Source organism: Panthera onca, chromosome F2 (genome assembly GCF_046562875.1).
Source record: "Panthera onca isolate mPanOnc1 chromosome F2, mPanOnc1 haplotype 2, whole genome shotgun sequence".
Taxonomy (NCBI): domain Eukaryota; kingdom Metazoa; phylum Chordata; class Mammalia; order Carnivora; family Felidae; genus Panthera; species Panthera onca.
Window position 1 is genome coordinate 78,969,151 of NC_138356.1, and position 15,047 is coordinate 78,984,197.

At 52.7% G+C, this 15,047-nt stretch overlaps 1 protein-coding gene across 1 annotated transcript in view; it reads right to left on the reverse strand.

Annotated features, from left to right (window-relative positions):
- Positions 1-15,047, reverse strand: part of COL22A1 (collagen type XXII alpha 1 chain) — a 259,389-nt gene that overhangs the window by 145,534 nt on the left and 98,808 nt on the right. The window contains exons 13-17 of the mRNA XM_078441921.2: positions 13,428-13,481; positions 12,378-12,422; positions 11,095-11,148; positions 9,134-9,178; positions 573-626 (exon numbers count right to left, since the gene is read on the reverse strand). Coding sequence (XP_078298047.2) covers positions 573-626; positions 9,134-9,178; positions 11,095-11,148; positions 12,378-12,422; positions 13,428-13,481 — 252 coding nt within the window. The remainder of the gene's footprint in view (positions 1-572; positions 627-9,133; positions 9,179-11,094; positions 11,149-12,377; positions 12,423-13,427; positions 13,482-15,047) is intronic.

Here is a 15,047-nt window from a genome sequence, read left to right on the forward strand (position 1 = left end):
CGGAGGCCATGAACAAAAAAAGTAGGTTTCAGAGAGAGTGCACATCTGCATAAGTCCTCAGTGCAATTTCCCACACCAATCTACACTTGCCTGTACTTTCCACTTAACCGAGTATCTATGGAACGTCCCTATCAGCATGTTAGGGGTTTCATTAATTTCCATGGCTTCATATTATTCCTCTGTAACTATATGGTTATAGCTCAACTATAACCCCCTGATTTGTTCGACTAGTTCCTCAGTGAGAAGCTTCCTTGTTGTTTGTAATCTTTTACTCTCACAGAAGAGACACCGATGAACACATCACATGCACGTCGTCCATGGCCTTTACTGCAATTGTCACATGGGTCAACGAGGTTAGAACGTATTGAAATGGGTGTGTTCTCAGGGATCCCAATACCCTGGTGTTGGAGGAGGACTGTATGACCGTAAGCTGGAGTCTGGTCACTGGGCCTCCTGGAGCCTCCAGCTGAGCCAGAGCCCAAGGCAATCAGGCCCCACAGAGCTTTCTATCTGGCCCCAGTTGATCCTGTCCTCCGACAAAGCCTAGGCCACCAGAGCCAATGCCTGCTTACCTGCTCTCCCGTCTCCCCGCGCTTCCCAGGGAATCCATCCAGGCCTCGCTCCCCCTGGAAAAGGAAGGAAAATGAAGAAATGAAGAACCAATGTACATCTCTGGGGTCAGGGCCATGATCAGGGAATGCAGAGGTTTTTAGCGTCTTACTCTTCTAACCTTTACTCTCAACCCAGCATCTTTGGATACAAGACACACACACACACACACACACCAGGCTACAATATATGTGCATCGGGGGTCAAAGTGCGTAAGTCAAAGGTCAGAGAAACCAGATCCCTATTCCCTGCTTTGCATTTCCCAAATCTGTGACCAAGGGAAGGCCATGTAGCCTCTTGGAACCACACGGTCTCTTCATCTCCTAGGGTCCAAGTAACGGACTTGTGGGGTTTGTGATGCAGTTAATGAAACTGAGCATGTCTTTCTCCATTCATTCATCCAGTGGATATACATGAACGTCCACTACGTCCCCAGGGCCTGGAATTAAAAGTGAATTGCTGGCTAACGGTAAGCGATCATTCACGCATCCATCCAACGCCCACCCACCTGCTTGCGTTCAAAGCTGGGCTTGTCTTTCTTAGCTGTATAACCTCAGGCAAGTCACTTTGCCTCTGAGGTTGTTTCTGTTGACCATGTATCACAGGGATGATGATAACCCCTTCCTGGGAAGACACCTATGACTAAGGGAGGAGATAACCTATCCAAAACACCTGCTTGTGACAGGTGGTGAGCAGATGCCGCCATCTTTCTCCCAGCCCAGCACGGTTCTCTTGAGCCAAAGTCCACAGATGTCGGTGTGTTCCTCTCATGGGATAACTCCTTGTCTAATGTCTCCAGCTGTGTCTTCTCCCCACTGAGAACTCAGCTGATGACGGGGGGGGGGTCCATGCTAATATGAACATTCTACTAAGTGCCACCCCAGCCACCATGGCTTCCTTCTCAGAGTCTCCCCAACATGGCGGCTTCTCTCATTTCCACAGGCTGTGCTTACTGTTCCCTCTGCTGGCTCCTCAGCACCCTTCAGGGCTCACTTCAAAGTCATCTCTTTGGCCTTTTAATTCAAATTAGACACCCATCCTTCCCCAGCCTGTCTCACTGTGTCCCTCATTTTGCCATTAATTCGATTTGCATCTATTACCTGTGTCACCATCCTTCTCGCTCACGTGAGGCCTGAGGTGTGTTCACCCTTCCCATGAGGGCACCCCCCACTGCCCAGCCCGGAGACGCGGTGTGGCCCCCACTGACATTTATTGAGTGACCAGAAGGCTACACACGAAAGTTCTTTTGACTGTATTTCTCTATAACTGGTGTACTAAGTTGTTCCTTCTTTGCCTTTTTGTTTTCTATTTTAAAGGTGTATCTTTCAGGATGTCGCTTTTCTCTGAATGATTGAATCAGAGTCTTGGTCTTCTGCTCATTTTTGCCACGCTGGTCCTATTGGCCTACCTGCAGGGAACGAGTCACCTCCCTGCAGCTCACAGCCAGGAACCACAGGGTCAGGTGGACCCGACAGCGGGGAGGCATCAGCTTTTCTTCTTGGTCTGAATGCTTCCATTCCTCTGGCCGTTGCTGGGTACCTGTTTTCTCTGTTAGTCTGGGGGCAAACACTGACGCTTCCCACGGGCCCACTGAAGCAGAGGTCAGGGGAGGAGCCACCCAACTCAGCACCCTCAAGCCAGGGCCCCAGTGAAGCACCGATATTTGCCCCAGGTTCTTTGCTGCCCACAGCCCCGGAGTGGAGCCTCCCCAGCTCTGCAGCTTGCTTTGTAGTTTCTCTCCCGCATCTAAGTAAACTTAGGCATACGTGTTCTCTGCCCTTCAGAAATGATTTCAGAAGTTCTAGAGCAATGATGTACACCTTTCCATTTTCAAGCACGATTACACATTCATTCTCTAAAAACGTCTCTTCATTACATGAGCTCTGGGCGAACAGAGAGGATTTTTCTCTCTGCCAACTAATTCCACATTAGTTACCAACGTTCTCGTCCTCCACCTGCCATGAGGTTGGCAGGTCCGAGGGCAGACCGTCGATGAGGAAACGGGGGCCCAGACAGAAAGCCACTCAACCCCGGCAGGATGTGCTTGCATTGACAACAGAGCCTGGGTCTCTGGACCCTTCCCCCTCTATTTCTACTGCCCCTGGGGCCTGAGCAGAGGACACTGGGGGAGCATTCTGGTCTCTCCCATGGAACTGACAAGGTCTCAGAACCCATGGAATCCAGTGCCTTCACTTTATAGGTGAGAAAACTGACCTTAGGGGTATATCTAGTCCAGGGTCACACAGAATCTGTGTGACAGTGGCAGGCCTGAAGACAAGGTCTCCTGATGGCCAGCCCAGAGCTCTCTTCCTTAGACAGGGCCAGCCTACTAAATGTCACCCCTGAATGTGGCACTTCCCCAGGGTTCAGCAAAACAAAAAAACCGTGTCAACTGAGTACAATTTCACAAGGTCTATCACAAAGCAGAGGGCTCTGCCTGTTGCTCAAGCCCCATTTCTTACTCCCTCGCACCTGCACATCAAGATCAGTGAGGCCCGGAAGCAAGATGTCTCCCAGCAGCAACTCGGGAAAGCCACAGGTGAGCTCCAGCACCAGCTGCCTGTCCCCAGCCAGCACGCGGAGAGCAGGGCCAGGTGGGACACAGCCAGAGTGCCGACAGATGTGTGTGTTCACCAGCAGGGGGATGCAGGAAGAGAAAAATGACCAGGCCAGGGTGGACAAGGGGAGAGAGAAGCTGAGGGAGAGCCCAGACACAGACAGAAGACAGCTGTCTACAGAGCAGGGTCTCTAACCGAAGTGCCTACAGAAGCCCAGCTGAGGCATGCGACGGGAAGCGAAAGGGAAGGACGGGGCCGGAGGCAGAACTAGAAAGGGCATGTCCCACGTAAAGTCTGAGACTTAGCTTTGTTTTGCCGTTGTATGGTTTTGTTTGACTTGTCACCACTGTACTGACCGCATCAGCACAACAGAGGACAGGGTTTGGAGAGCTGACCACCTGCTTGGTTCCTGGAAGACAGTGGCAGCGAGGGCCCGGTGGTGGGTGGTGTGCAGAGGTACAGGGAGCCGCAGTCAACCCCAAAACTCAGACTCGAAGCCTGGCTCTCCCACATCCCAAGCTGTGTGACCTTGGACCAGTCACTTGGCATCTCTGACTCTATCTCCCATTTATAAATACAGCAGCTACCTCTTAAGGCTCTGGTGAGAATTAGGTGAGCCAATCAATATCTGCAAAATGCACAGAACAATGTGTGGCATGTGGAAGGTGCAACGTTAGAAGCTAGTTAAGCAAAGCAGAGTGGCTACGTAGGGTGGGGAAGGAGAGAAAAACCAACCAGAGACAAGGGGCCAGCAGAGTCAAGTTCACGGGACAGCAAGGGCTGTGATGTGAACAGGGGACCGAAGATGGAGGTCAGGGACCTGAGTTCTAATGCTGTTTTCCACCAACGTGTGCTGCCGCCTGCAGAGTCTACCCTGCTCTGAGACTCAGTTTCCCAACTGGGTTGAAATAATGAAAAGCAAGGACAGAAGAAAGGCGGCTGTATTCCCAGAACCCTAAGACCTCTTCCGACACTCACAATCCTTAACCGACAGGGACGTGTGTGTGCACGCAGGTGCAAGGGAACCCGTCCTCATCCCGAGCACCTTCCGGACACCGGGGGCCGAGGCTGGCTCTGTTGGGTCTCACAGCCCTTCAGTCCTATGAGACTAAGTGCGTCATCCTGGGTCGAACGACTCAAAGGAGGAATCACTCCTGCCTGCAAAGCTCTGAGGGCCCCTCCATGCCAAACCCTCCCGCTGCGGTTCTGGATCTCTGACACCAGGGGGAGCACGTGCCCCATTAAAGCGGGAAGCCACCCTTGCCCTTGATAAATCTCAGGTCTGGGTGTTGGTATGCAGGTCAGTGTGGGAGGGGCGTGGGCCATGTGTCTGCTGGGCACGTGCCATGTAGACCCTCACCCAGTGAAAGAGGGAACATGCCTCTGTGCACCCAGCATGTCAGGGATGTTCGCCACACACCTGTCCCAGTGAGACCCAGTGGGCAATTCTTCCTGCCCCGCCCCCCAGAACGAGGAGGATTGAGGGGCTTCTCTAAGGCAGAGGTGGGGGCCGGTGTCACCAGGGAGGATCATGGCTTTCGGCCCTTCAAAACTCCCATTCTGTTAACATGTAGGGAGCCCCTACCAGGGGCCACGTCCTGTACTTGCCTTCACATCTCGCTCAGCCAGGCCCTCAGAGCCACTATCCGAGGCAGGTACTGCTAGATCAGGACATGGGGTTAGAAGCCTGTGTGAGTTCCCAGAGCCAGTATGGGCAGCGCCAGTCTGAGAATCATTTTTTTTTTCTGATTCCAAAGCTGGTGCCCTTACCAGTTTCCTTGGGTGCCATGCCCTGGCTCCCGTATCCCCAAACCAGGGCATTTCCCCCTGGGCCTCGGGATTGTGAGTGTCACATCCACCCAAAGCTGTCCTGGCAGCCCGGTTTTCCAGACAGAACACTGTATCCACCTTCTGGCTCCTTAGTGACCAGAGTCCCCTTGCAATCTGCCAGCTGTCCCAAGCTCAGCAGTCCCTGGACAGTCCACTCAGGCTCTACTGCCCCTCAGTTGCCAGGATGCCCTCACACCTTCAGAGCCTCCACGCCTTCTGGAAGAGGCTTCAAGAAAGGGCAGTCCCCCACCTTACACAGAACGCCCACTGTGCTGCTGTCTGAAGGTGGCCTCGGTAATGGACGGGCAGTGGCTCTCCGCGGCCTGGCTCCGAGCTGCGCAAGGCCAGGCAACTGATGGGCCTGTCTCAAAGGGAGATGGAAAGTTCCTTCTTGCTGAGGTAAGAAATCAGAGAGGTTCGCGAGAAAATAAACTGTTTTAAGTACCCATCGGATACAAGAACTGGGAAGGAGCCCACGGGATGATGCAGTCCAGGCTTCTTGACATCTGGGAAGATTAAGGTGCAGAGAAGGGGCCAGCTCTCCTCAGAGCTGCCCAGAAAGTTAGCAAGGAAGCTGGAAACATACCCGAAGCTGAGCTTGCATAGCCCAGGCTCGGGCTCCCCCCTCTCTCTATCTTTTCCTGTCTCTCTCTGTCTCAGTCTCTGTCCCTCTCTTTCTGTGTCCCTGCCCTTTACACATGGCACATATTTCCCAGCACTCTTCTACCCATTTTATAAATCTTAACTCCGTTGATCCTCCTGGTGGCCCTCATGTAACACAGTCACCCTCAGCGATGAGGGACTCTGAGGCTCAGACGTTAAATAACTCTCCAAAGGTAACACGGTCTGCAGAGCTCAGAGCTGGGGTTCAAACACAGGCAGGCGGGCTCCAAAATGGTGCAGGACTTCCTCTATGCCACGGTGAGCCACCTGGTGCAGCCCGGAGAGACCGAGGCCAACAGGGACACTGGCTGATGCCTCTCCTGGACGTCATCTGGAGGTGGCCTTCTACTTCCTGAGCTGCCCTGTTAGAAACCTGCAGGGAGCTGGGCTATGGCCAATCTGCAGAGAGAGTTCAGGGGAACATCAGTTGTCCTACGTTCCTGGTACCACTTCAGGCCTGGTGTGCCGTGGAGGGGAAAGCCCACACTGGAATTGAGGAGCTCCTAAGCACTCTCTCTCTTTATAACGGGCCACGTGGCATCAGGAAATCATGGCCTCTGGGCTCAGTTCCCCATTTGTAAATAAGGAGAGATCTCCAGGCTTCTCTCTGGTCCTTTCCAGATCTGATAATTCAGGATTTTGATAGAAATGCACCATTTCTTGGCTGGACAAAAAAGCCTTAACCTAGACTCCCAAAGCTTGCTGGAAAAGCAGCTCCATGCTGTACGAGAAGAAGCTGTTACTTCAAAGCAGACTTTTGGAAAGAACAAACTCCTGCGTGTGTACAGACTGAATTTCCTCTAAAGCACAGGTGGGGAAAGGAAATATTTGTGGAAGTGTCAGTTATGTGCTGAACACATATCCAACCTTCCAGCCAGCGTCAGGGAAGACATCAGTATTTCCACTCTGCAGATGAGCAAACTGAGGCTCTGGTACATCAAGTGGCTGTCCCAGCCCACGAGTGACAGAGCTGGCTCTCACAAGGCTTGTGAGTTCTGTCCTGCAGTCTTCACTGGAACCCCAGGAAACCCAAACTCACTGGTTCAGCTGGAGCTGCTACAACCAGGAAGCTTGGAGGAGCATCTTTCGGATGGCGCTGTGTTCCTGCTCTGGGCGCCCCGTGCCTTCTGTCCATGGCATTTCCTAACTAAGGTGACATGGTCCACGCAGCGTCCTGTTCACCATCCACTCCTGTGACATCATCTAAGCCCGAGTGCTAGAATGCACCTTCCGAACCCATCCTATGCATCCTCCAAAAGAGTCCAAGTTCATCCACCTGTTAGTGAAGGCCTTCTGTAACCGGAGATCAATCCTGGTTTCGGCGTCAGCTCCTCTCGGGTGCCCAGTGCCACACCAACGTGTCAGCGGATGAGGACTGGTCGTGTGCTTTGGGTCAAGTGTGCCCCCAGGGAGCAAGGACCCAGAGATGAAGGCAGCATGAGCACTGTGCCCAGTTTGCGAGGGGTCTACACGTGCGTGTGGGAAAGACAGGTGGATTTGGTACAAATGACTATAGGGGCCCTAGGGGCGCTGAAGTGGAAAGGCCCCAGTAGGAGCTTGAGGGAGACTGCAAGCGGAGGCCTGTTTTGAACCCCATGCCAGGGTACAGGCCTGGGTCCCTGACAGTTCCCTCAGATGGCAGCCAGGGTGGAAGGTCTGGGCTTTCATCCAGAATCAACGCTGAGCTCACTGTGCACTTTGGAAGCCTGGGCTTCCCTCTCGCTGTTCTACGGCCCAGCCCTATTACAGGCTTCGTTTCCCAAATCCTGCCTGCTCTCAGGCAGGGGCTTCAAAGCAGACTCTGAGCTGCCCCTCAAGCCACGCCACCCTATGCCTGAATCTCCAGTTACTCCAAATGCCACTTTCAAGTCCCCACGAGGTAAACAAGGGAGCAGAGAGCCACAGAAAGGAGCTCTTCTGGTAGACAAATATGTGGGACCGTGTTAAAACTCTCAAAAGAACCAAGAGACACAAAGCCCGATGAGCACGGGGTAAGAGACGTCACACGTCACTTTTTAAGTTATAATGCCTAAAATTTAATATGCACACAGAAATCATGCTTTGGAGCCTCAGGTGGGGTACCATGCTAGCTCCTGTCTCCCTTTACTCTAAAGAACCTTTTGGAAAGCTATGTGGCCATGTGTTTCCAGAGCCACAAACAGGTTCATTTTCTTTGACTGGTAATCTCATTTCCAGGACAGCAGCCTAAAGAAATAACCCTACATTTGAAAACTAAATGACTAACTATAGCTATCGGTTTAAAAATATTCACCCAAGCATTATTTTTAACCACGAAAAACTGGAAACAACCCTAAATGATCAATACTAGGGGGACAGGCACATAAATCATGGTCTATTCATGCAATGAAATGGTATGCAGCCATTTAAAATGAGTCATAAAAACCCTACAGCAGCCTGGGCAAAAATACTGCACGTAGGGACAACAGACAGGACGGGTTGCAAAATCGAATATATTATGTGTGTCTCTGCAAAAAGAAATCAGATCTATAGGAACATGTCCTACAGAAAATGGGCCAAAGCGTTCCCCATAGTTGTACCTGGATAGCAGGATTAGGGGCTATGTTGTTTGGGTTTTTTTTGTTGTTTTTTTTGTTGTTTTTTTTTTTTACAATTTTCCAAATATACTGATACAGAATTAAAATAATTTCAAAATGTCTTCTAAAACTAGAGGAACGTGTACTGCTGAGGACAGAACGCGGTAGACTCTGAAAAAGCATCTGGAACCTGACTCAGCATGGGAGGGCCGAGTTCCAGCTCTCGATCTGAGGGATGGGCCTGGGCAGAGGCTCCCAATGCCTTATGGGCAGGTTGAGGCCGGGGGGCGGGGGGGGGGGGGGGAGGGAGGGTGGGTTTGCAGTCCTGTTTCCACCCAGCTGAACAAGAGCACAAGTGGAAAGTTCTGGCCCAAGGGTCCCCTTGTGGTAACCTGGTGCACAGAATGAAGGCACGGCGGCCCTCAGCCCCACTCCAGGGTGCCGGCCACGGTGGGGGTGGAGCCTCAGCTTGGGTCAGTTCCCAACCCCTGGTGAGAGAGACTAAATGGGGGTCCCCGACATCACGGCGGTCACCGCGCACCCTTCCTCTGGTTTGAGAATCAGGGTAATGGAGAAGCACAGAGGTTATGTAACTTTGCCAAGTGAGATGTGAGCCCACAGCAGCAACCAGAACTTTCTGAGTCCCAGGCCGGGCTCTCTCAAACCCTCCTGGCCTGGAAGCCAAATTCTGTCTGTGTGCTGGACTATAGTCCCTGCAAGTACGGAGCCCAAGCCCTCCTGGCCCAGAACTGACATTTAGGGTGGGAAATTAATGCCCCATCTGCACCAGCCTTCACCTGCCACATGTGCACACACACACGCGTGCACTCACAAGCAAGCACAGCGTGGGCAGTCCCAGGCACCCTCCTCCTCTTTCTATAGAAAGCTGTGGTGATGGGTTGAGGCAAACGTAAATACCTTTTCTCCTCGGGCTCCCTTTTCACCTTGTTCTCCTTGGAGACCCTGTGGGAAGAGGGGTAGATCAGAAACACGGCTCAGCCCAGCTGCTCTGTTCTGAAGGTCCGGGGGCCCACAGATACCCTGCCTGGGAAGGCAGTGAAGATCCCGTCTCCCAGGACCCTCTCTGTACGGCATCCTGTGCTCCCCCCATCAGGCCTGGGCACCTAGGTCCCCACCAGGGTGCGAGGTGAGCTCTTGGGGCTGGTTTCCTGGCTGGGGTTCTCCAGGTCCTCCAGACTAGGCTTGAATATACCTGGCCCCTGAGCTGGCCCGGCCAATGGCAGGAACGTGGCTCTGAAGTCAGTTTCCCCTGCCACCCAGAACCTATGATCCCATCGTGAACGTGAAATCCAGGTCATGAAACCTGGGTGCCTTAAAGCCACATTCCTCCACCTCCTCTGGGGAGAGGGCCCCCGCCCTGTCGCGTCCACTCCACCTTCCTGAGAAGCAACACCAGATCCTGTGCTAAGAATGCCCTCCACTCTGTGAGCAGAGTTGAGGGAAGCATCAGCCAAGGCGTGGGCTTCTCTGACCACAGGATCTAAATGCAACCGCTACCCCTTGCTCCGCCCACAGTACCCTCCATCCCCTTTACCAGGCTTTCCTCTTCTCCCAGCACTAAGCCCCATGTGACACCTCCTCTGACTCCCCCAAGGAGAACGTGAGCCCCCAGAGGGCGGTGCCTTCTTTCCTTCAATACTGCACCCCCACACAGTCTAGAACATGCCTGCCACTTGATATTCATAAGCACCTGCTGAATGAATACATGAGTCAGAGAGTGACTGCATCAATCACTTGGTTAGCGCCAGAATCTTGTAGAAGTTCTGCCGGCAGGCTACCGCCCACACTAAAAAAGCAGGAGCTGAGAATGATACGGAGCGTCTGCTCTTCTCCCATGTGCCGGGTCCGGAGGGAGATGCCAGGGCCACCAGCACCAGCTGATGAAACCTTCTCCTGGGAAGGCTCGAGGGCCAGGCCCACAGCTCAGTGCACAGCCCCACTGGAGAGGCGTGGATGCATTACTATGGGAACCCCCTCCGGTCCCCACTCTCTCCTCTCCTTTCCTGGAGAAAGGGTCCTTGGACATTCTGCGGAGAAGATGCTAAAGGTTGCTCAGGCCCTATTACCTATTCTAGGAATAACACCTACACCTTTGTCCCTGGAGAAGAGGCACAGGGCCAGAACCACAGGCTGCTATCCCAGAGGGCAGAGGCTCCACGGCCCGCCCAGGCCTCTGGGGGCAGCTGGACATCTGTGCCATTTTAATTCCATCCCAATGCCTTGGCCCGTCACACAGAGATCAGAGGTGTTAAAAGTCTCCCAAGGCAATGCAGGCTGCCATGCTTGAAAATGGCCTTTAATGTTGCTTCTTTTATTTGGAGAGAGTCTCAAATCTCTTACTGAGAACCAAAAATACGATGAGACATCTACGAAGCCACTTTGCTCCTTATCCATCACGTCTATCTGCTCATCGCTTGCTTCAAGGGGCACGTGGCTACTGAACATTCATTGTGGGTCTAGCATTGTTCTAGGGGCAGGGAACTGACAGACTCCACACCCCTTCTGGAGTGGCAGACTGGACCAGCTGGGAAAAAAAAAGCTTCTTTAGCTTGAGTGTCAGAAACACCTGGGCTGCTGGGTAAAAATGCAGATTCCCGGGCTCCCCCCAAAGCTGCTGTGTCACTGTCTGGGAATGGTGTCCTAGAAGCGTGCATTTAAACGACTTCCAGGAGGTTCCTAAGGGCCATAATGTTTCAGCATTTCTGGTAAGAAGAGACACCAGCACCTCACTGCCATTGACACGTGCCAAGGCAGCTGGTCCTCTGTGTGCAGACTCTGGAGGGGGATTCGCCAGGGGTCTGGGTCCCAATCCCTGGAGAAGAAAACAGAAACCCTTCCAGAGACAAGCCTTTACTTACAGGAGCTCCAACGTGTCCAGGAGGCCCGGGGGGTCCAGGTGGTCCTTGGAATCCCTGCAGAAGAGGGTTCCCAAGAAAGGTGTGGGAAGGGGAAGGAGAGGCAGGAACAGAGGCAAGACCCAGAGACCCCTGCTCCTCACCTACCACACGCTGCCCCCTTCTACTTAGAGTTCGTGCCGCGCCCCCCTGCCTGGTGGAGCAGGATTCTGCCAGGACTCACTCCCTTGTCTGCTCAACTCCGAGGAACAGCTGGAGTGTGGCCTCCGAGCTATAATGAACCATTTCCATTTCCACTTGCCCTGCGTCCCATGGCCTCCCTACCGTCTGGCCCGGATCTGTGCCCAGCTTTGGAGCGACCTGCCTGATTCCTGTCGCTCGTCATTCACACTCTGCCGTGGGCCCTGCAGAGCCCGGGCGAGTCCTGACAAAGCCGAAACAGAAGTCCGCAGAGCCCTGAGGCTGCTCTGTGGCCTGGACCTCGAACTGCTAAGGATTTTAGGCAACGAATTTGGAAATATCTATTAAAAAATCTATTAAAATTAAAATGTGCATTTCTTTAGGCAAAGGCTTGCCAACTTTTGTGATCTATCCTATTGAAATAACATACAGTATGTAAGGAGAAGCATGCACACACACACACCCACACACACACACACATGCATTTATTACCATATTGATTTTGGTGAAAGACCAGTGAAATTAGAAACAACACGTAGGGTCATCATAGGGAAAAGGTTATGTAAATTATGATGCACCCACGTCATGGAATGAGGTGCACTGACTGAGAGAACAGGTGTGGAAAGAGATCTCTAATCTATTGTTAAATGAAAAAAGATAAACGGGGAGACAGTGGTATGCTTCACTTTTTGTAAGAATTTAGGAAAACTCATAGATGTGAGGATATACACACACAGGCATGCGTGTTGTTATACAGGAAGCCTTTGTGGATCTATTCTGCACCGAAAACAATTGGTTTTGCATCAAGATTTATCGACTGGAGGGACACCTGGGTGGCTCAGGAAGTTAAGCATCTGACTTTGGCTCAGGTCATGATCTGATGGTTCTTGATTTCGAGCCCCGCATCAGGTGAGCACGAACCCCACTTCTCTCTCTCTCTCACCCTCTCTTTCTCTGCCCCTTGTGGGATTCTCTCTCCCTCTGCATCCCTCCCTCTCTGCCCCTCGCTCCCTTGCACCCTCTCTCTCTCTCTCTCTCTCTGTCTCAAAAAAAAAAAACTATCCGCTGGAAAACATCATAGGAACAGAGCCGAGAGTGACACTTACCCGCATTCCCACCTCTCCAGGAAGCCCCGGCTCTCCCGGCTCCCCCTGCATACACAAAACAGGACCAGTCACAACCCACTGGGACACAGGCCCAGGCAGGCCAGGGAAGCCCAAAGCCTCAGGGGCATCCTTGTCTGGAATTCAAACCCCATCACAGACACAAGGTGGCCGTCCATGCAAGGAGACCCAGGCTGCCCTGGGAGACTCGCCATGAACAAGGGAGTTGGTCTTTACCCCACGCGGCACATCCCAACCCCCTTGCTCCTGCTGCTGGAGGTCAAGGGAACTACATGCAGACACAACGGTGGAGAAAGCATAGTGACAAGGAATCCCCTTCTGCATGGAGGAGACTGGCCACCAGGAGGGGAGCCGGAGGGGTCCTGCAGAGCACGGGACCCCCCTTTCTCTCCCGGTCTCCACCCCAGACCTCCTGTCCCGGAGTGCTAAAGGCCACGGACAGAGGAGGGGCTCACAGTCAAGGCTCCCACTCCGAGACCTGCTCACACATGCTGGAAATCACAAACGGAGCACGAGGAGGTGGAACACAGAACCCGTCTCTCTTTGGGTTCCTGGTGAGGACGATCCCTTTTCCCCGGAGCAGACTGGCCCTCCCGAGTAGAGATCACTTTTCATCTGGGTTTCTGGGGGTTGTGCCAACTCAGAGGCAGGGGATGCGGAGGGGGAGTCTGGGAGCTGACAAGAGGGAGGCTGGGGGGGTTGGGCATGTGCAGGGGACGGGGTGTATTCTCAGCTACTCCTCAAACTGGAAATGTGAGCAAATCCCCCACTTTGGACCTGGACCTGGTTGCAGGTCTGGGCACAAAGACAAGACCTCCGTGCAGAGTAGCTTGTCAGCTAAGAAATGGCTTCCAAGGACACACAGGCAGTGCCCGGTGTCATTGAAGTGATTAGGTTGACCCACAGGGACCCAGGAAGATCCCCGTATGAATGAGCCCCAGCTCAGGGTTGGCCCTGGCAGAGGCCACCGCCCTCAAGGACACGGGCTCCGAGCAGGCGGCTGACTGTGGGGAGGGGTGGGAACAGACGTACCTGCATGCCTTTGCTGCCGTCTCTCCCAGGGGGACCGGGCAGGCCCAGGGAACCCTGGGACAGAGAAAGAGAGCAGCGGTCAGTGCAGGATAAAGAGCACAGGAAATGCAGATTCTCGGGCTTCACTGGAGACCTACCGCATCAGATGGGGTCCGTACGCACCTGACAGCCCCACGCCCCTCCCCGATCATAGTGTGGCCCCTCCTCGCTCCAGGCTCAGAGTCACCCACCCAAAGCACAGTGTCCTCAACCTGGACCCGAGTGACATCCAGCCAGATGCTCCTTTGTCAGGGCGCTGCCCCGGGCATTGCAGGATGCCCAGCATCACCCCTACGCACCAGCAGCACTCCCCAGTGCTGAAAATCAAAACGTCTCCAGTTACTGCCAAAGGTCCCCGAGAGGCAAAATCGCCCTTGGATGAGCACCAACGGGCTAGAACAGGTATCTAGAAGGATTTCTTAAGCTGAGGCACAACACATTCTTTTTTTAAAATTTAAATTCTAGTTAGTTAACATACAGTATGATAATGGTTTCAGAAGTAGAACCCAGTAATTCATCTCTTAACACCCAGTGTTCATCCCAACAAGTGCCCTCCTTAACGCCCATCCCCCCTTTAGCCCAACCCCCACCCACCTCTCTGCAGCAACCCTCAGTTTGTTCTCTGTATTTAAGAGTCTTTTATGGTTTGTCTCCCTCTCTGTTTTTATCTTATTTCTCTTCCCTTTACCTATGTTCATCTGTTGAGTTTCTTAAACTCCACATGAGTGAAATCATATGATACTTGCCTTTCTCTGACTTATTTTGTGTAGCATAATACCCTCTAGTTCCATCCACGTTGTTGTAAATGGCAAGATTTCATTCTTTCTGATTGATGAGTAGTACTTCATTGTATATATGGAGTGTGTATATGGAGTGTGTATATGGAGTGTATATGTGGCATATATACCACATCTGCTTTATATATTCGTCAGTTGATGAACATTTGGGCTCTTTCCATAATTTGGATATTGTTGATAGTGCTGCTCTAGACATTGGGGTGCATGTGCCCCTTCAAATCAGCATTTTTGTAACCTCTGCATCAGTACCTAGTAGTGCAATTGCTGGGGGGTCACACTCCATTCTAATGGATCACATGCAAAAGCCCATGACAGGCACACTCATGGGGCAGCTGTGGGGAAGAAGGGGGGACATGGGCCAGGCTGCTCAACTCCCACACCCATCCTGGGGAGTGCACGGTGGGGGCATTTAAAAACAGCGATTCCGGGATCTCTGAGCTCCCGTCCAGCTCGGACACCATCTGATTCAAGTCAAAGGATTCTGCCAAGATGTCCAGCCCGGCTCCCTCCCTCCGTCAATTTTCTGTGGGACACTGAGTAAGTCAATGCCGCTTTCCAGACTCTGCCATTTGTGAAATGAGGTTATTGGACATTCAACAAACATGCGAACTGATGAACCTATTAGAAATATTTAGCAAACACCGTGCTGCACTGTGTCCTCTACCTCTACGGTCTTACGCAGTCTGCCAATGACCCCGCGAGGCAGGCCCTGCTTCTCAAAGGCGCGTCAGACGTTGTGCATTTCCAGGTTCACCTATACATTGTGTGTGTGCAAATGTGTGTC